Source organism: Osmerus eperlanus, chromosome 26, assembly GCF_963692335.1.
Source record: "Osmerus eperlanus chromosome 26, fOsmEpe2.1, whole genome shotgun sequence".
In the NCBI taxonomy this organism is placed as follows: Eukaryota; Metazoa; Chordata; class Actinopteri; order Osmeriformes; family Osmeridae; genus Osmerus; species Osmerus eperlanus.
The window spans coordinates 8,216,443-8,236,337 of NC_085043.1; the positions used below are offsets into that span (position 1 = coordinate 8,216,443).

Below are 19,895 nucleotides of genomic sequence, written 5' to 3' on the forward strand. Positions count from 1 at the left end.
CCTCCAAGGACATGGAGCTCAGCAGGATCTTGGTTCTGCCCAGGTCTTGGGAGTCCACCTTGATAAGACGATGCTTGGGCGACACCACCTTCATATCCAGGCTGGAGGACTTCAGCGGGGAACCGAAGGCGAGGTGATTGGAATCCGCCGTCACGGAGTCGCTTCTGGCGCGGCTCTCGGAGTCCTCGTATGGGTCTTCAAAATCCAGATTCTTCTGGAGCCGGTAGGCTTTCAGTATCTCGCTCTCGGTGTAGTCGGGGTGGGTGGCTGGGGAGGCACGCGCCTGCTGCCGAAACTCAGGTAGTCTTTGAGCCACTTGGCCATCGGACCACTGCCGCCAAACACTCAGTGCTGTTAAAAGCTGGAAGCTGTTGATGGAAGTTTTTTTTTTTTTAAAGGATCAAAATATAATCAATAGGCCTATTGGATCTGAGGATGTTAGCCTACAAATAGATTAAAACAGTGTCTGTTTGCCCTAAAAGCGTCACACAACTTGTGAAAGCTGAGGTTCGAATTCGACACAGCGATTTAAAAATCCATTAATGTTTTATTCTCTACTACGTTAATCCTCAACTCGTGGACCCGTGCTCTCGTGGTCACAACTGTGCCGGAGCGGAGCAACAGAAACCCAAACAGCTGGATGTGTAGGACTGCTATTTTGCGCTCTGCTGAGCAACAACAATGTCTACACTGGACTTTGCCCGAGCAAAACGATTTCAGTTGACGCCCTGGTAATAAACGCTGATGTACTTCACAAATTAAATGTTTTTCGTGAGGGGGACACAAATAAAACCACAAGAGATGACCTATATATACAGAGTAGTTGGTTCTAACACACGGATTTCACACAGGGAATATTTACATCCTACTTTCTAATCATTTTAAATTTCACCGGAGCTATTTTACTACTGTAGTCTAACACCAATACAGCAATAGTGTGGCAAGTTTCGCATTGATTAGAAATACATCTCACTACAACAGTAGGCTTCGCATATAGGCTATCCCATATGTATGAAACCTTCAAATATAACGAGAAAGAAGACGGTTTATTCCATTCATAATAACTTAAAATAATCGTTAATTTTACTTTCTATAAGTTCACGCATAAACAAAGACCACAATTCGAATTAAATGTCCTATAGTGACTGACAGCGCAGCTCTGAAACAAACCTCCAGTTCTCCTACCACTCCGGACCTGAGCGCTTCATTGCACGTATTTTCACACTGCTGAAATAAAGTGCAAAAGCCAAGAAGCCTCCGATTAAACTGGCTGTTGTCGGAATGTGTACATCTGAAAGGAAAACGAGAAAACCCAACATCGGTTGCAGAGCGAGATGGGCGCTGAAGCAGGGCAGAGTTCCGCTGTATGGAACGACTGATCGCAAATGTGAGCGTGAGAGAGAGAGAGAGACTGCGAGAGAAACCACGCGGTTAAAGGGGACGCTCTCGCTTTCCAGTTGGTTATTCCTTTTATAGTGAGCCGACTCTTTTACTGAACATGCGCAAGCACATCGAAGCCTCAGGCGGGGGTGAACCAAAATGATAGAAGGGTTATGTTTTGTGATCGACTTACATGTAGGCAAATGTACACAAGTTGTCAATCAGTGTTGAAAGTCTTGGCTGTGGGGTTTTTGATACCGTTTCTGAAATAGATAGCTATTCCAAATGTAATACCAACTCAACGACATTAGTTTGCTTTGACAGAAAATAATTGGGAGTGCTCGGATTCACTGACACTTACACTTACAGGTACTAACAAGCAGCCACGCTATCAACTGAATCTCAAACTGTCTGTCAGAGACGGATGTGAAAATAAGTGGGAACCCAACACACACGCAAACACACACACACACGCACACACACATAGAAACACAATTATAAGACAATCCCTTTTTGTTCCAAATATAACATACGAGTCCACGTGTCCGCACGTGCTCCATTCTTTCACATCTGTCACATTCCGACTTGAGTCGTTATGAGCACCAAGCTGAGTCGTGTGATATAAAGGTCTCTACCGTCTAGGGCAGTAAGACATCATAAATGCCTGTTTTTATGACAGCCATGATCTCACTCCGTCCCAGGGGGGGGGGGGGGGGGGGGTACGGATGAGGTAATCACACCAGAAGCTCTTCCCATCATCCTCTTCTCACCTCCCCCCTCCCCTCCATTTACACACCCCCTCATCCACACTCCCTCTCCCCAAATTGGTTCAAACAGCGAACAAAAGAATGAAGCAGGCAAGCAACGCAAGAACTGGAGAGAAAAGGAGTTTAAGAAGCAGCACAGACTGACAAAACGAGTGTTTGAACACAGACTGAACACAAAGTACGTCTCCGAATGTCAGTCTAATTAAAACGTCAAAAGTGACATGTAGTTCTAAAGTCAATGTCAAGTGCATTAGACGTTACTCTAAATTGCAATCATGCATGTTTTTTGTTTAACCATAAACCCTTACTATTACAAATGATTTCAAGTGAGTACAGTCACAATAAGGCCTTTCTGGATTTTCACGAGTTTTATTCAACTGCAGAACCTGTATGAAGCCTTGTCATACACTAAGACGTCATTACCACCAACTGCCAGCAGGTGAGAAAAACAAAGTAACAATGTGTTTGTTACTAACAGGTATTTTGTTATAAAATGGGGACACAGTTTCATGCGCTCACCTTTATGATTGTGATAGCACCACCTAGTGGACGAGAATATAATGCATTGCATCTTGACATGGGAAGTGCATCATATTTCACTCCAAGTCCCTTTAAGGTTCTCCTGCTGTCTGCATTAGTTCCATTCCGGTTTGGTCTTTGTATCAGGTGCCTTCATTGACTGTCTGACACCTACACAAGTCATCAGTAATTTGACACTGCTAATTTCACCCACTAGATAGTGGTGGTCTGTCCATTGACGACGTCAAAATACATTTACATTTAGCAGACGCTCTTATCCAGAGCGACTTACAGTAAGTACAGGGACATTCCCCCCGAGGCAAGTAGGGTGAAGTACCTTGCCCAAGGACACAACGTCAATTGACACGGCCGGGAATCAAACCTGCAACCTTCTGATTACTAGTCCGATTCCCTACCCGCTCAGCCACCTGACTCCAAAATAATGCTGCGGAAACAAATCTTAGAAAAAGGAGGAATTGTATTTTATTCATTTGTAAAGGTATTCGAAACCAGAAAAGTTTAGGCTGAAATGTAATCACAGTACATTTGCTAACTAGTAAAACTTTCATCCTTTTAAATACAACTTTTATTCACTAGTGGTTAGTGTAAGTGTAAGTGGCATGTGTCTTTGTTTTTGGGAAGCAGAACTAATACTGCCTGACGGTTCATTTTTACAAATCTTAACAATATTAATACTAAAGCCACTGTACCGTGAAAGCATTTAATACACACAAAGAATTATCACACATTTCATAATACTGAGAAGGCCTGGAACTTCTTGGAAAATAAATATTGTATCCTATAATTATTATAATAAAAGTAAAGGCAGGTGTACTGATAAGTTCATCGTGCACTGCAGGTGCAGTAAACAGTGACCTCATTTGTCCTCACAAGCCAGTCAGTGGAACACCGTGGAATGTCAATCAACAGCTCGCTCCTGCATCCTGATTGGATGACCCCCCAAAAGCATTCCGTTCCATCGCGAAAAGATTCATGTGTTTACACGGGCAGAAAACACCAGTTCAGTGGTGCTTTTGAAGCAGACTGTAAAAAATAGTGGCTTTATATGGTTAGAGTCCAAGATAGTCATATGTTCTCCTGTTTGGACCCTCTCCCTCCGTGCTACAGGAGCCGTGAGAGACACCTGACGTTCTCCCACCAGTGCTTGTGGGCGAGCCGCTGTGCTCTGAGTCCCCCTCACGCTCCACAGTCTCACCCTCTCACCTCACATGACCAGCACCGGCCAAACGGGCCACCTGACCAATAAGAGCTTGCTAACCCTAACCTGACCAATCAGAGCTTGCTGAGGGAGGGCAGTGCCCCTGCCTTCACCAGCACGGCCGAGAGAAGGTCGGCGGGCCCCGAGGGGTGTGGCGTGCCGGCGGGCGACGGGTCGCCGTGCCCGTGGTTGGAGATGACAGGCGGGGCCGCTTTCCCCCGGGTCAGGGCGGGCCTGGGCCCTCCGGCCTGGCCGCTGCCCCCCATGCTGGTCTGGCTGTTCTCCACGGTGGGAGCCAGTGTCCCCAGGTGGGGGCTCCCCGGCGCCGGGGCCGTGGCCTCCAGCTGGCCCTGGCAGCAGCACAGCAGCCGGAAGAAGGCCGCCCTCATCTCCCTGCTGGACAGGGTGTAGATGAGCGGGTTGAGGGCCGAGTTGAGCACGGCCAGGGCGATGAACCAGTCCACCTGGTAGAGCACGGGGCAGCGCTCGGGGCTGCAGCCCACGTCCAGCAGCAGCAGCAGGAAGAGCGGCGCCCAGCACAGGACGAACACGCCCAGCACGATCACCACCGTCCGCAGCAGGGCCAGCGAGCGCTCCGACGGCCGGCTGCTGACCCGCCGCCCGCTCGACGTCACCAGGCGGTAGATCCGGATGTAGAGGATGACGATGGCCACCAGCAGGGCGCTGAACACGCTGATGCAGAAGGCCACGTAGCTCTTGTCGTACAGGGGCAGCACGGTGGAGCAGGAGGCCAGGCGGCCCAGGCAGTTCCAGCCCAGGCTGGGCAGGGCGCTGAGCAGGAAGGACACGGCCCAGCAGCAGCCCAGCAGGGCCAGGAGGCGGCCCCGGCCCGCCGCCTCGCACGGCCTCAGACGCACCATGGTCATGTGCCGCTCGATGCCGATGGCCAACAGGCTGAAGGTGGAGGCGCTCAGGGCCACGAACATGCTGCCCTCGCGGGCCAGCCACTGGAAGGGGCTCAGGTAGAACGTCCGGCTGCCCGACGTGAAGATGTTGACCACGTACGCCACGCCCGCCAGCATGTCCGACAGGGCCAGGTTCCCGATGAGGAAGTACATGCGGCTGTGGAAGCGCTTGTTCCTCCACAGCGCCAGAAGCACCATGACGTTCTCCAGGACGATCAGCACGCAGATGAGCAGGAGGAACACGGTCTTGCAGGCGCCGCTGCTGCGCGGGCGATCCAGCTTGCCCGAGTGGTTGTAGTGGTGGACGATGACGGAGTTCATCCCCTCCTCCAGCTGAAACGCCATCCTGCCCGGCCTTCCCCTGTCACACAGCAGAGGGCGCCACAACACTGGAGACTGCGCGGCGGACTGCGGCTTCTCTCCTTTGAACTAACAGCATCACCGAGATTCCACAGCTGCCTGCCAGGTAGACGACGCAGAATAATGTTATCAAACTGTCATGAATAACGTCAATAGAAAGGTTTCGATGTAGGTGATAGAGAGATTCGATTTTGAAGACTTTAAACCCCCTAAATAGACTCAATGTTAATACTTTCTTAGCCTATACATCCGCTGGTAATGATTTCTCTAAGTTAGTTAATTATTAATTTATTCAGATAGTTTAAACGAAGAGTTATGTGTGTCAAAAAGCCAGATAATTCAGATCAGGGTTGAAGAGTAGTGACATGTCACATGTGAAGTCAGACACAAACGTCGCCTACACAGATGAAAAACAACCGCCTTAAGCATTTTGGTTATAAATATTCAAGTTAGCACAGTCATAAATACTCTTCATAACGATTTTTTTTTTGGGGGGGGGTGGAATAAATGGAAAGAATGCATACTATTCAAAGGATACCACAAACGTTAATCCAGTTACTCATAGAGTTATGTTACCCCTGGAGTTAACCAGTGGAAGTTTTTCCAAAAACATAAGATTCGAGAGAAAGCAATCGGTTTATCGTACTGAAAGTTTTCTCACTCTAAAAGTTGACCATGTTACATCAAGAGTGATCATTTTCACTTAAATGTTTCCTCTTACCTGGTGCTTGGATGGTGGTTCAAAATTGATCCTATTCTTTATAACCTGATGTTCATCCAACTCCGTTATGTGTTATACTCCATCATTTATTCAGAAATATCCGAAAGTTTCGGTTGTTGATGTTTTTGTTGATTGGTCAGTTCATTAGCTTTAGGTTATGTCCGTTAGAACGCAGTGCCTTAGCGGTTCTATCCTCTGCCTTCCTCTTTTTGGTCCTTTCAACGTTTTCAACTCTCACGCTACCCAACCTGGGAATGGGCGGGCTTGTCCCGTGTTCCTGAACGCGCTCTGGCCAGTTATGAGTCACGGATAAAGACCCAAATCGGATGTGCTTGCTTGGCATGATTGTACGTTTTAGAAAGCCAGGTTTTTACTAAATCTATTTTAGTTTTACAGTATTTTCAAAGTTTTTGGAGGTTTGTTTTACTGACGGACAAAAAGGGATTAATTAATCCCTTTTTGTAGGGATTAATTAATCCCTTTTTTTATTTTTAAGGGATTAATTAATCCCTTTTTGTAGGTCAAGTGTTTTGTTTGTGTGAAATGCTTGGGTAAATTACTACTTTTGGAAGAGAGGGATCTTTTTGTCGCCTTGAATGTGTCATTGACCCCTTCAGCGCTTGACACTTTTGTCATCATTTAAGGATCTGTGTGGACTTCTGTGTAGCCTCTGGCTATGTTTCCTAACCTGTATTTTACACCCATGTGAATCATGTCAACACCACACTGAATTTAAAACCACATACGTTTCTCACTGGAAAGAACATGAATGAGATCATACATGGTCTGTTTATCTCAGTGAGATCATTCCATGTCTTTGATAAAACAAAGAGAAAAAACAGGCACTCATATCGTTTGTTTATTTGCCTTCTGTGGAATTTACCCTTTTCTGACTGGTCAAGAAGTTATAACCCTTCATAGGCTTTGATCAGAGGTTGTTTTTCATGCTCGGAATGAAGACTGACTTCTCTGTCTCTGTCCTTCCTGAGTGTGAGATACGTCAGACCTGAGTCCCTGCCTGGGAGGATGAGAGGCTGACTGTTACTGTACAGGCATGCTTTGTGGATGACACACTCTTCCCCCGCCTTGCTGATTGTGTGATACCAAGTGTTAGTTGGAATGGGAGGGGAAATTGCAGCTGAATATCCCCGGTCCTTCCTGGATGAGTTGCGTCCCTGGGCCTGTGACCCCAAGCACGCAAGTACCCCTGTCCCCCCTCCACCACCACTCGTCACCCCCAGACATCCTCTCCTCCACCACCCACCTGAACACTACCACCCCTCCTTCCTCACCACCTTCCTCACCACCCCTCCTTCCTCAACTGTCACGTCCTCTGCCGTGGACGCCCCCTTGTTCTGGTTTTCCCCAGCCCTGGTGTTTCCCCGTGTCTGTCATTGTCTTCACCTGTGTCACCTGTGTCAGTGGGTTCGGTTCTCGTTTGTCTTATCATGTCCACTTTGTCTTGTTTGGTTCTGTGTATTTGAGCTTCCTGTTTTGTGTCCAGTCTTTGTCTTTTCCTAACCCTTGTTAGTGTGAGTTCCCGGAATGTTCCTGTTTTTGAATAAATTAACCCTTTGTTTGAAGCAATCCCCAGCCAATCCCCAGCCACTCTCCTGCATTTGGGTCCTACCCCACCTCACACCGTGACACACAACCACCAGCACCGCACCACTTATCACCCCCAGACCTCCTCTCCTCCATCACCCCTGCCCCTCCACTACCACCCACCCCATCACTTACCGCCCCTGACCCCTACCCTTCTCTCCTCCACCACCCGCCCCTCCATTACCACCCCCCCCCCCCACCCCACAACCACCCCCCCAATCACTTCTCACCCCCAGCCCTCTTCTCAGCCTCCTGCTGGGCTCGTGGTGTTTACAATATGACAAACTGCACATTCTTCTCTAATTCCCTAAAGGAAAAGTGGTCCAGTCTAATAACCCAACCATCAGAGCATGTACTGCCAAACATGGGCCATTATTACATTTTATTGTGTTTATGCACTGCATTCTTTTGGTGTGTGTGTGTGCAACTTCCCATTTGTCTGCCAATTTCTAATAGTTACCATAAAACACTTTGCAACCCTGGGAAGATGAGGGTCTGTGTAGTGAGGAGAGCGGCGCAGGGGGGGCAGGGGGGGGCGGGGGGGAGTCGCTAACGGGACTAAGATGGAGGACGGAGATGAACACCGATTGGGGACTGGAGCCGTGGTGGAACATGTGGAGAGCAGAGAGGGGAGAGACAAGCATGGTCCTGGGGAACAGAGAGGGGAGAGACAAGCATGGTCCTGGGGAACAGAGAGGGGAGAGACAAGCATGGTCCTGGGGAACAGAGAGGGGAGAGACAAGCATGGTCCTGGGGAACAGACAGGGGAGAGAAGAAAAGAAGGTAGAGAAGAGAGAGAGAGAGAGAGAGAGAGAGAGAGAGAGAGAGAGAGAGAGAGAGAGGCGTGAGGGGTTACGGTGAGTGTGAGGGGTTACAGTGAGTGTGAGGGGTTACAGTGAGTGTGAGGGGTTACAGTGAGTGTGAGGGCTTACAGTGAGTGTGAGGGGTTACAAGCTCTCTGACCCTCTTTCACATGTCAGCTGCAGACCCTGCAGATTAATGAACGGCACCCAGGGCTGTTGACTTTACCCTGACCGGCCAAAGATGTGCAGACAATCTGACAACTCATTTGTAACCATGTGAAAACACTCCAGAGCTTGTGTTGTTGCGAGCCCGGAGACTTCCTGGATTTTCCATGCTGTTGGGAAAGAGGAAATGCTCCACTGGGTCAAGAGAACTTGGCTAGTGAAGGTCTGTGCCGTGGTGTTCGTTTGAGTGTGTGCAGGCGTGTGTGTTTGGAAGTGTGCGTGTTTGTGTCCAGGTCTAATATCCGTGGTTTTCGCGTGTGTGTGTGACTGTGTGTGTGTGTGTTTGTGCAGACCCAGCAGAAGGGGGTTTGGTGTGCGTGCCTGGGTGTGCGTCTCATTGTGAAACAAGGTCTGCTGACGTATGACCAGCCCATGAGTTAGCTGGCTTGGAATTCCAAGTTCAGTGGGAACTGGGGGGGTGTTGCCGTGCTGGAAAAGGAGGGTCTCTTGAGCCTTCACCTCTCTGCCCCCTCCCTTCCCCCCCCCCCCCCTACACACACATCCCCAATCCCTCATAGCCAACTAAAAAAGAAAACCTTCTAATCTGATGCCAACACATCTAGAATAGCATGAGTAAGGGTTGGAGTCATGCAGCTGAATACAACCACAGCATATGTCATCACGTATGACAGCACACGTTTGCTAAATTAAGCAGTTGTCGATGTGTTTTAACTGTGTTCAAAACCGAAAAATAGCCAGGCAAGTATGCAGGCAAATACTGTATGTATGTAAAGATAAAAACGTGATTTATCACTGCTAATATGTTGCTGAACCGAAATCCGTCTACCCTCCCTACCAACCCTCACATTCCTGATATTCACCCACTTCATTCTGACAGTTCCTCTGTTGGCTTCTGCGTCCTGACAAGCCGGCAGCTTGTTAGGAAGCAGACGTCGAGACCACGACCACGGCTGGTATCTGCCCCTCCATCAGGCCTTCTGTCTGGCGTCTTGATACCCCTCCGCAGGAGGTCTGGGGGGAAGCACTGGGAGCTGATACAGTATCTGGAGCACAGCTGCTGGGGTTATCTGGAGACTAGGTGACGTTTACAGGGACCAGGCAGACCCGGGATATCTACAGACTGGAAACGAGTGGATGGATGGAAGGAAGGAATGAAGGATAGTTGGATGGATGGATGGGTGAACAGATGGATGGTTTTATTGATGGATGGTTGTCTGAATGGTGGGAATCATTTATGTATGTATGTATGTATGTATGGATGTATGGATGGATGGGTGAACAGATGGATGGTTTGTTTGATGGATGGTTGTCTGAATGGTAGGAATGATTTATGGATGGATGTTTGGATGGGTGAACGGATGCATCGGATGGTTGGATGGATGGCAATAGTAATGTTTTGGTCATTTAATCTTTCTGCGAAGTAACGTTGATGATGATATTTCACTGTATTAATGGAAAAAGAGATGAATGTGACTGAGAATAATGCTAGGTTTGTGGAATGGTGAGAAACTGGACTTCTGACTGAACCCAGCCTTAACGGCCGGGTTGCTATGGAGAAGGATATTTTATGAGCCATGACAACGTAGTAAAGAAAACATTAAATCAAACTGACGTCAAGTGCTTGTATACATGGTGCTTGTAAACAGAACTTGTTTATCTGAAATATTCATCACTGGCTCATCATTGCACCATTATCTTCTCTCTCGTGTAATTCCATTGTCATAAGGAGCTATTTTTATGTTCTGGATTCATTTTCCTTGTGATCGCTGCTTTAAACATGAATTTCAGTTGTGGTCTTTGCTCTCCCAAATGAATTAAAAATAACTTGGATCTCAGTCATGTAAACAAGCCTGCCCGTTGATTCTGCCCAGCACAGATGCTCTGATGCCTGGGAAAGCTTGAACAAACCAGACTCCTACGTGTCTGTGTGTTTGTCTGTTGTGCGTGTGTACGTGTGTTTGCGTGAGTCTGTCCCTACGTGTGTGTGTGTGTGTGTGTGTGACTTTGCGACTTTGCGGCTATGGATAGGCACTGCAGCTTTCTTGTCCTCGGTGTAGAATGAAAATAAGTTGACCGGGCTCTGTGTAAAAACACGAACATAATATCCATTCCCGTTCTAGGAAAAAGTGTATTTTGGCTGCTTCCACCGGCTGTGTATAGTCTTCTGTGATGATGTGTCGTACAGGCTGGGGGTCAAAGGTCAGCGCTCCCCTGAGAGGCTGGGGAATGCTCCAAGTGTTTCAGTGTGTGTGTCCCTCCAGATGCCTTCTCTCTCATGTTCACCAGACCCCCGCGGTGTCTTTCGCCCAGGGGCCAGAGAACGCTGAGCACCGTCGATCTGACCCACCAGACCTCCCAGCAACGACAGCCAGGGGCCTGAGAACCAGCTCTACCCAGCAGAGGAACCCAGACCCTGGCCTGATCACAGCCACACACACCTGCCCCGTGTGTGTGTGCTGTGTGTGTGAGTGCTGTGTGTGTGTGCTGTGTGTGTGTGCTGTGTGTGTGAGTTCTGTGTGTGTGCTGTGTGTGTGTGTGTGTGTGTGAGTGCTGTGTGTGTGCTGTGTGTGTGCTGTGTGGGCTGTGTGTGTGTGTGAGTGCTCTGTGTGTGTGTGTGTGTCGCGCGGGTTCCCACGTCCTCGCGTTCCTGGTGTGTGTTTAGGTGAGTCCCCCGGGATCCACTGAGGTGTGTGACCTCGGTGTGTGTGAATGAAAGGACCGGGTGGGGGGGGGCGGGGTAGGGGGCGGGGGGAGGGCGGGGGGAGTGATGACCGGAGGGTCTCTCTGCTGGGTGACGCTCCGCAGACAGAGCAGTGATAGAGATCAGCTGAGGTTGGCTGTTGATCCCGTTGACCCGGGAACAAGAAGAAGATAAACTACCGGCTCCCAAAAAGCTGCCTGGCTCCATGGACAAGCCTCCAGAACCATGGGCTGAAAACACACACTTCACTTCCCATTAGCCTGGGTCACTGTGACAGGGGGAAGGTCACCGCCGGACCTCTCAAACAAACAGAAACCTTTCTTTGGTATGCAGTCTATGCTTCCTGATAAAGAACATGAAAACGGGGAATTGATGTGCTGTGGAGTGTTTGTTTTCCTCCGAAAGGGGTTCTGGATAAAGGAAATTGCTTCGAGGAAATGTTGCAGTTCAACAACTTAGCTGTGCTTGTGACATTTGTGTCGTTTATTTATGTACAGTCTACACCGCTTTTATACTTATGTACACAACATCGCTGTTGAACTATGATTTTGTTGATGTACAGTGTACACATTTTCTAGATGGACACAACATCGATATTCGTTGAATTTACAATTAGAACAGTTAGTTTACCTGCGTTTTAAAAATGTTTCTTTACCTGAATTTGGTAAACTTATGTCAGATCCGTAGGAAGTCAGCCAGACATACAGTGGAGTATAGATCTATATGGTGTTCTGGAGTTTGTCAGTGTATGTCCAGTTTAAGAGCCTTGTCATTCCACAGTGGTACTGGCCTGTGTCTAACAAGCCCCGCTTCACTGGTGTGTGACCAGCCTGGTCCACACTTCCTGTTCCAGGGGTCATGGTCACAGCTGCCCTCGGGTCCAGATCTAGAAGCATGTTGAAGTCCCACATGTGTGTGTGTGTGCGTCTAGTTCAGGAGAGATGTGATGGTAAACTTAAGGGCGTCCATGTGGCGCACAGCCTGCAGTGTGTCTCCCCCTCAGCCACGGACTGGAGCCTTCGTCCTCCATCCCCGGCCCCCAGCCTCCATCCAAAGTCCCCTGCCCCCATCCTCCACCCAAGGCCTCCAGCCTCCGTCCATGGCTCCCGCCACATGCTGTGGCACACCTGTGTTTATAAGTCTGAGGCGTGATCTCCTGCCAGGCCTCATTGTTGACATCACAGTGACCACCCGCCCCCCCCGCCCCCCCTGCCCTTCCACCCCCACCCTGGCAGTGGCAGCATACCACATCTGTCTGTTGTCTCTGCACATGTGTGGAGGGAGGAGGGGGGGCGGGGTGAAGCCCTGGGGGGCCCCGGGGGGCCCGGGGGGCCCGCACGCTCCACTGCAGGATGAGAAAGGGCCACAGTGAGCGTGCTCGCTGCTTGGTCTGTTGATGAAGGACGGTGGGGGACAGGGGGGAGGAGACATGGACACAGGCAGCCCCAGAAGCAAAACTAGCCTGTGGGGGTGGAGGTGTGGGTGGAGGTGTGGTGGCGCTGGGGGTGGAGGTGTGGGTGGGGGTGTGGTGGCGCTGGGGGTGGAGGTGGGGGTGGAGGTGTGGGTGGAGGTGTGGTGGCGCTGGGGGTGGAGGTGTGGGTGGGGGTGTGGTGGCGCTGGGGGTGGAGGTGGGGATGGAGGTGTGGGTGGAGGTGGGGTGGCGCTGGGGGTGGAGGTGTGGGTTGTGCTGGGGGTTGAGGTGGGGGTGGCGATGTGGGTGGCGCTGGGGGTGGAGGCGGGGGTTCTTGTGGGAACTTAACGTGAAAATAAACCGTCTGCGTCACAGACAGTGAAGCGAACAATGGTCTGTCAGTGAGGGCCATTCCCGCAGTGTACCCTCTGTATAAACACAATCTCTGTCTCAGACCTTAGCTCATCTTTTCCCTCCGGGCCTGGCCTGGCCTGCCCTGCAGCTGCCCACAGCACCTCCACCACACCACCACGGAGTTACACGAAATATCATCAACACCCACACAACCACGTACTATACTACACTGTACTGCTACAGAATAGTTCCCCCCAGGCAGCACCACAGTCCCAGAGTCCTGTAAACTCTGAATCCCTACACTCAAACTCCTCATAGGTGTCTTAGCTCCACCCCTGCAGTCTAAAACAGAGCTACACCCAATAAATCACCAAGGACACCTGGGTCTAGGCCTGCACCTATTAGGACTAGTTAAGAGGAGGCCACTCTGGAGCGGCGAGTCGAACTTATCTAATCTTGCTTGCATGTTAAACATGGTGGACATGCCTACAACAACACAGAAACGATTTATCATTATGCGATTTCATATTATCTTTTGAAATGTGTGTATTGGCAAAGAATGTATTGTTCGTGTGGACCGGTTTTGTATTTGTAACCACTGCTCACGTCTCGACGTGTCAAGCTGAAACGTTCTCCAGAAGGCGTTTGGTTTGTACACCTCATACTTACGGCACGTTCTAATCTAGTTCTGCTATGGAAAACTAGAACGTTAGCCTTCAGATACAGTTTTATCAACACCAAATTGCCCCAGGTCGAATCTCTCTTTCCGAGACGCGGGGAGAATTCCATCCAACCTCAGCCCCGATGAAGTGTTTTCCATGGATCTGAACCAAAAGATTAAGAATGGATCTCATTGCGGTCTGGCCTTCTTGCAGACAGGCTTCATAGCGCTGTGTTCTTTATGTCTTGGAAATGTTCTGTTTAAAAATAGCTTCAGATGCCTTGAGGAACTGCTAGGATACTCTGGTACAGTAACTCTGACCTTACGATGCTCTGATCTTTTATCCTGTCTAACATTTAACACAACAGTCGTTTATCACAGTCAGTTTAGTGTTCCACATTCAATGAAACAATGCTGTTTAATAAGGCTTATTTTCATCAATCAGGTTGCCTCCTTGATTTTGCAGGTTGGCCCCACAAAATCTCATTGCAAGGTTTTTGGAAAAGTTGGCAGCCCTTACTATACTATACTTATAAAATAAAACGTTCTGACTGACTGTAAACTACCCCAGTCAAGATGGTCTGAACCACCAAACCAGCTTGTTGTGAGTAGCCTATTTGCAGTCGTATAATTTCAAGCTTTACCCGAAATGTGATAGTATAGTGACTTGCTCCCGAGCAGCAAAAAGACCGTTGGAGTGTGATGAATCGGTTATAACAGACAGCTCAGGTAGATTACATGGAGAGCAATTCGCCGCAGATTTGGCAAAGATTTCATCAAGGGTGTGATTGTGTCTGGTGTCTACGCTACATGTGTACGCCCCAAGCCTCACGGGCCCAGGCTGAAAGCACTATGTGTCTGGGAGTCGGGTACTTAATGACACTACGTTGTGCACGTTGATTCACACTCAGGTTAGTGTGCGCTTCGAAAAGACAACATTGAACTCTTGCCAACACAGAATCCGTTGTGGATGCCTTTGAGGAGGACGTGGAAGCATTCAGTGTTCAATGTTTGAGATTTATTTAGAGAATTTGGTACGTCGTTTTTATCCCGCCACCTTCCTCCAGTTTCTGTTTTTCTAGCGGAAGTCTAAAAAGCGCTGCACGTTTTAAATTGATTATGCAGTCGACAACTTTAGGAGATTTGTCGACCGACAAAAAGGAGGTGGGTGGGTGGGTGGAAGACAGGGATTTCGCTGTACCAGTGCAGAGCAAACTAGTAGGAAGGACGGAGGGAGGAAGGGGAGGGAGCCAAACAGGACACGGCAGAGTTGTACATCTTTCCACTCCAGTGTTTTTATTTGAACCGCTTGTGTCTCACAGGAAATGCCCTTCTGTGTTTTCCAGGACGGCATTTTGTATGGAGAAGGCTCCTAATAACAAAACATACCTCACCAAGTAGAGCCCCTTGCTTGATAAACCACAGATAGACACTCCTGACAGAGCCAGCACCTTCCTCAATATTTGCGTCTAGACTGGTTGTGTCTAGTGACCATTGCAAACCACAGGCAGCTGACATCCATTGGCTGGCTAGACGTTGTTTCTGGTCTGTCACATGACACACACATGTGGATCATGTGGATCTCAAAATTCCTACTGATCTGACATGTTGACTGGGGGAATTCCAACCTTTTTTATGCTGCCTGTCTCAGTCATGTAAATACTGACAGTATGCCTACATGTAAAATGTTCTGTCTGTTGAAGCAGACTTGTCTCTGTAGAGTTGGGTGCTGGTGTACTTTAGCAGAGCGGCCAGGTCTGTTGGGAATAAATACTGACCATCCATAGAGATGTATGTGTGTAAGGTGATGGGTCTGCTTGGTCACCCAGAAGCCTAAAGCATGAGGACACTGTTGCTGGTCACCTGTCTGTGTGTTGGGGCTGGTTCAGCCAGTTGCCCTGTTGTTTTAGTGCAGGGCAGAATGGAGGGTCTAAATCCTCAGTAATCTGCAGCGAGAGAGTTTCGCCACCCTATCTGATCATCACTGTTGAACTAGCAGGGCCATAAACATCCTGTTATACTGGGCCAGGCTAGCAGAGAGAGAACGAGAGAGAGAGAGAGAGAGAGAGAGAGAGAGAGAGAGAGAGAGAGAGAGAGAGAGAGAGAGAGAGAGATATAATGAGTCAGAGGAAGAGAGAGAGGGGGGAAGAGAAAGGAAGAGAGAGAAAAGACAATGAGTTTGAGAAAGAGAACGGAAAGAGAGAGACAGAAGAATGGGAGAGAGAAAGGGAGGAGGTAAGGAGAGAGAGAGAGAGAGAGAGAGAGAGAGAGAGAGAGAGAGAGAGAGAGAGAGAGAGAGAGAGAGAGAGAGAGAGAGAGAGAGAGAGAGAGAGAGAGAGAGAGAGAGAAAGGGAGGGAGGGAGGGAGGGGAGGAGGGAAGGAGAGACAGAGAGAGAGAGAGAGAGAGAGAGAGAGAGAGAGAGAGAGAGAGAGAGAGAGGAGAGAGAGAGGAGAGAGAGAGAGAGGAGAGAGAGAGAGAGAGAGAGAGAGAGAGAAAGGGAGGGAGGGAGGGAGGGAGGGAGAGGACAGAGAGAGAGAGAGAGTGAGAGAGAGAGTGAGAGAGGGGGGTGAGGAGGGGGGGAAGAGGCCCACGATGGCGGAAAGACATTAAGTGGAAGAATGCATCCAATACGTCGGGAGGGCAGCACACCCTGAAGTGTGCTGATAAACTGCCGCTGAACGCCCGTGGTGACCCCCCCCTCTCCCCCTGCAGCCAGCGGCCCTCCCCTCCGGTCCGAGGGATGGCCCAGGAGCAAGGCACAAGGCCTGGTGTTGCTGCGCAAAATCCACACACGTTCCTGCTGTGCCAGCGTTGAATGGAGCTGCGAGTTGGAATGCCATCCATCTTGAAGTCAGTGTCGTCCCCTGGTGGCGATAGAGGTTCGTTTCTCAGCCGGTGTTGAAATAAGACGGTGAGCGGAGAAGTGAGCATGTGGAGAACACAGTGTAGTAAAGCAGGAAGACTTTGAAGTCATTTGCCAGAGCAATTCGGTTCGGCTATCGATTCCGCAGAGTGAACCGTGTCGCCGGTAGAAGAATTAAGACGTTGAATATGTGAGTCGAGCTCCAACAACTCATCCCTGTGGAATCTTTGGGTTTTGCTTTCACTTCGGAACGAAGTCCGTTTGGCCCGTGATGACTGATCAGGCTGTTTACTTCTGCTTCCTCTGTGGTTTCAGCGGTAGCTTCAAGCTACAGCGTCGAGCGTGACTGTTATCGTTGGGTGGTGACATCACGTGGTGACGGATTACAGTGTCGCCCAGACGACACCTCAAGGAAGTGACAGGACTTCTGGCCACTGTTCAACCACAATACGCAGCCCCGCCCAAATCCCAGACCCCCAAACAACATCTTTAGGTCTTTATTGTCCCTCTCCCGGCCTCCTCCCCTCGCACGGAACAAAGAGAAATCCCATTTTCTCCATAAATAATTCACAAGAAGACATTTTTACAGAATGATTTGCGTTTTTATTCCACATGCAGGATTGACTACTGGTGTGTGCGTGGTGTGTGTGGAGAGCAGAGTTCAGGGTCGGAGGACAGCTGACTGCCGGCAGCTTCTGACTGGACCCGGGCCGGGAGGTCTTCCTCTTTCCTCACATACTCAGGAAGGTGAGAGAGTCGGCATCGTGGCCGGCCGGAAGCTCTCCTTCCAGGGGCTCCGACGGACACAAGCTCTGAGGGGCGGAAGCAGGAGAGGACGTTTGAGAGGAGTTTAGTGTGAGAGGTTAATGTGAGAGTACAGTGTGAGGGTTTAGTGTGAGGGTTTAGTGTGAGAGTTTAGTGTGAGAGGTTAATGTGAGAGTACAGTGTGAGGGTTTAGTGTGAGGGTTTAGTGTGAGAGTTTAGTGTGAGAGTACAGTGTGAGGGTTTAGTGTGAGGGTTTAGTGTGAGAGTTTAGTGTGAGAGGTTAATGTGAGAGTACAGCGTGAGGGTTTAGTGTGAGGGTTTAGTGTGAGAGTACAGTGTGAGGGTTTAGTGTGAGGGTTTAGTGTGAGAGTTTAGTGTGAGAGGTTAATGTGAGAGTACAGCGTGAGGGTTTTAGTGTGAGGGTTTAGTGTGAGAGTACAGTGTGAGAGTACAGTGTGAGGGTTTAGTGTGAGGGTTTAGTGTGTGAGGTTAATGTGAGAGTACAGTGTGAGGGTTTAGTGTGAGAGTACAGTGTGAGGGTTTAGTGTGAGGGTTTAGTGTGAGGGTTTAGTGTGAGGGTTTAGTGTGTGAGTTTAGTGTGTGAGGTTAATGTGAGAGTTTAGTGTGTGAGGTTAATGTGAGAGTTTAGTGTGATAGTTCAGTGTGAGAGTTTAGTGTGTTTGAGAAGATCCACAATAAAGGCACATAATGAATGCACGTTAAACAGTGTGACCGTCTGATTCTGGCGGCGTGACTGTGATTCTGACCTGCAGACGCTCAATGAAGAGGAAGTCTTCGTCATCAGTCCAGGGTCGAGTGGACTGTCCTGTTGCCAAGGCGACTCGTGGACTGTAATCGGGACTGCTGAGGCAGGGGGATCAGGAGAATCGACCACCATGAGTCTGGCTCCTCTAGGCTGTCTGTAGTTCTAGAGCATAGATGCCGATTAGAGGTCAAAGGTTATCACAGCAGGGCAACATGAGGTATGGACACGTCAACACACATACTCAGGAGTTCAAACACACACACACACTCATTGCATCGCACAGTTCTTCAGCCAGTCTCCTGGCTCTCTTGTCCTGGCTCTTCTTGTCCTTGCAGCGTTTGTTCTGGAACCACACCCTGACGACCCGGGGGCTGAGACCCGTGTGCTGGGCGAGCCGAAGCTTCAGCGCCGCGTCAGGACGAGGCATCCGCGAGTAACAGGAGCGCAGCGCCCCCAGCTGGCCGTCACTGAGGACGCTCCGCACTCGCACCCTACGCCCTAATCAGAATAAGAATAAGAATGACAATAACAAGAATAATAAGAATCATCATCATAATAAGAATAAGAATAATGATTATTAAAACATTATAATGCTTTCATTTAGAAGGTTATTTTATCCCAAACAACATCAAAGGGCCTCTATAGAGACAATCTAACATGTTCTTATGGGACAGCTGCGTATTTGTACAAATCAATAAATCTTGTTGAACGCCAAACTATTTAACTGTAAGTAGCTCCGTCACGGAGTGAGCCGTACTCACCACAGTACAGACGCCCTGCGTGCCAGGGCTGGTCCGAGCCCACCAACGACTCCCCTGGCTCTCTGATGGGCTCCCCACAGCCTAGACAGGGCCACACTGCCCCCTGTGGACCAGTCCCTGCATGGCAGCCTGGCCCAACCAGAAAAACAGGAGACACTGGTGTTACACTGGCCTAGGCTTCTCTTGCATGACATCACAGCTTAAAAAGTCTTAACACATCACGTGCCTTTTCATACGATGGAGGAGAACTACAAGTATTCTTGACCGAGCAAGGGGAAATGTAGTTTTTTTGAGAGAAGCTCTGTGAATTAGATTCGGTCACTCACACTTGTTGGGAGGGATTCGGTCCTCCATGACGACTCCTCCTAAACTGGAGTCTGGAGGCTGGAGTCTGGCGGGGGCCGTCTGCCGTTCTCAGCGAGTGGAGTCCCCTCCGGTGGAAGCTCTCCTGGTCGTCCTCCCACGCAGCAGGAAGTGACACAAGTGTCCTGGATCAACACCCGTCTCCTCCTGCTTATATACCCGCACAACCCGCCCCAGATCACGTTGTGGGACACATGGTCGCTCACCCACGCGCCTGCGCGACCGTTCATCAAGGCCATCTATCAAATTAGCTCCCAGCAAACATCACCGCCTCCCTATTAGCGGAACAATGCCAGGGCTTCCCTCCTCTCCTGGTTATTAGAGTCCAGGCTGGAGGCTGAGGGGGGTATGGGGGTGGGTACGGAGGAGGGGGGAGGGGAGGGATCAAGGAGGACTTCAGGACACGCACGGGGGAGCTCGGGCTCGTTCAAGGTCTTTCTTTCGGTTCTCCCTAAAGTGTTACGATTGGACAACGGCACACAGCTCAACCGCTGTGACCAGGACACACACACACACACACTAAGGCCCAACACACACGCACACACACACTCTGAGGCCCACTATTCAAAGACTTCCTGATTTGGAAACATCTCCATGCCCCCAACATGTATACCTTCCCTGAGCTCTTTTACCATGGGTCAATTAAAACCAGCCAGTGGGCAGCTTGGAGGGGCGGGGCAGGCCCGTGATGAATACCCGCCATACTGTACTGATTAAGCTTGGCTCACACGCTCTCATTTGCAAGGCGTTGCCCCCTGCATCG

At 49.7% G+C, this 19,895-nt stretch overlaps 3 protein-coding genes and 1 long non-coding RNA gene across 5 annotated transcripts in view; 1 reads left to right on the forward strand and 3 right to left on the reverse strand.

Moving 5' to 3' along the window:
* The window catches only part of shdb (Src homology 2 domain containing transforming protein D, b), a 5,390-nt gene extending 5,026 nt beyond the window's left edge, over nucleotides 1-364 (reverse strand). Inside the window, 2 exon segments of the mRNA XM_062452255.1 lie at nucleotides 5-261; nucleotides 264-364. Coding sequence (XP_062308239.1) covers nucleotides 5-261; nucleotides 264-324 — 318 coding nt within the window. The 5' untranslated portion in view covers nucleotides 325-364.
* Nucleotides 365-3,124: 2,760 nt separating this feature from the next.
* On the reverse strand, nucleotides 3,125-6,141 carry s1pr3a (sphingosine-1-phosphate receptor 3a). Its single transcript, XM_062452758.1, has 2 exons — nucleotides 5,893-6,141; nucleotides 3,125-5,270 (listed from the first exon to the last, which is right to left on the reverse strand). Exon 2 carries the CDS (start codon nucleotides 5,154-5,156, stop codon nucleotides 3,960-3,962), a length of 1,197 nt encoding a protein of 398 aa, XP_062308742.1. The 5' UTR covers nucleotides 5,157-5,270; nucleotides 5,893-6,141; the 3' UTR covers nucleotides 3,125-3,959.
* Nucleotides 6,142-16,340: 10,199 nt separating this feature from the next.
* On the forward strand, nucleotides 16,341-18,897 carry LOC134012899 (uncharacterized). The gene is made up of 4 exons (XR_009928646.1): nucleotides 16,341-16,667; nucleotides 16,793-17,224; nucleotides 18,016-18,225; nucleotides 18,344-18,897. It is a non-coding gene; the product is annotated as an uncharacterized LOC134012899 (long non-coding RNA).
* On the reverse strand, nucleotides 17,064-19,450 carry LOC134012898 (insulin gene enhancer protein ISL-2-like). Of its 2 annotated transcripts, none has more exons than XM_062452566.1 (5): nucleotides 19,096-19,450; nucleotides 18,770-18,898; nucleotides 18,274-18,506; nucleotides 18,010-18,170; nucleotides 17,064-17,289 (listed from the first exon to the last, which is right to left on the reverse strand). In XM_062452566.1, the coding sequence occupies exons 1-5, from the start codon at nucleotides 19,121-19,123 to the stop codon at nucleotides 17,217-17,219; spliced, it is 624 nt and encodes a 207-aa protein (XP_062308550.1). In that variant the 5' UTR covers nucleotides 19,124-19,450; the 3' UTR covers nucleotides 17,064-17,216. The 2 variants fall into 2 exon arrangements, with proteins under 2 accessions (XP_062308550.1, XP_062308551.1); XM_062452567.1 differs by having other exon boundaries at nucleotides 18,010-18,162; nucleotides 18,272-18,506; nucleotides 19,096-19,447.
* Nucleotides 19,451-19,895: the final 445 nt, after the last annotated feature.

Coding starts and splice junctions, on each gene's coding strand:
- s1pr3a (XM_062452758.1), bottom strand. CDS start 5,156: ATGGCGTTTCAGCTGGAGGAGGGGATGAACTCCGTCATCGTCCACCAC.
- LOC134012898 (XM_062452566.1), bottom strand. CDS start 19,123: ATGGAGGACCGAATCCCTCCCAACAAGT. Junction 18,899..19,095: donor CCGAATCCCTCCCAACAAGT/GTGAGTGACCGA, acceptor TGGTTGGGCCAG/GCTGCCATGCAGGGACTGGT. Junction 17,290..18,009: donor TCTTCATTGAGCGTCTGCAG/GTCAGAATCACA, acceptor TCCGCCCCTCAG/AGCTTGTGTCCGTCGGAGCC.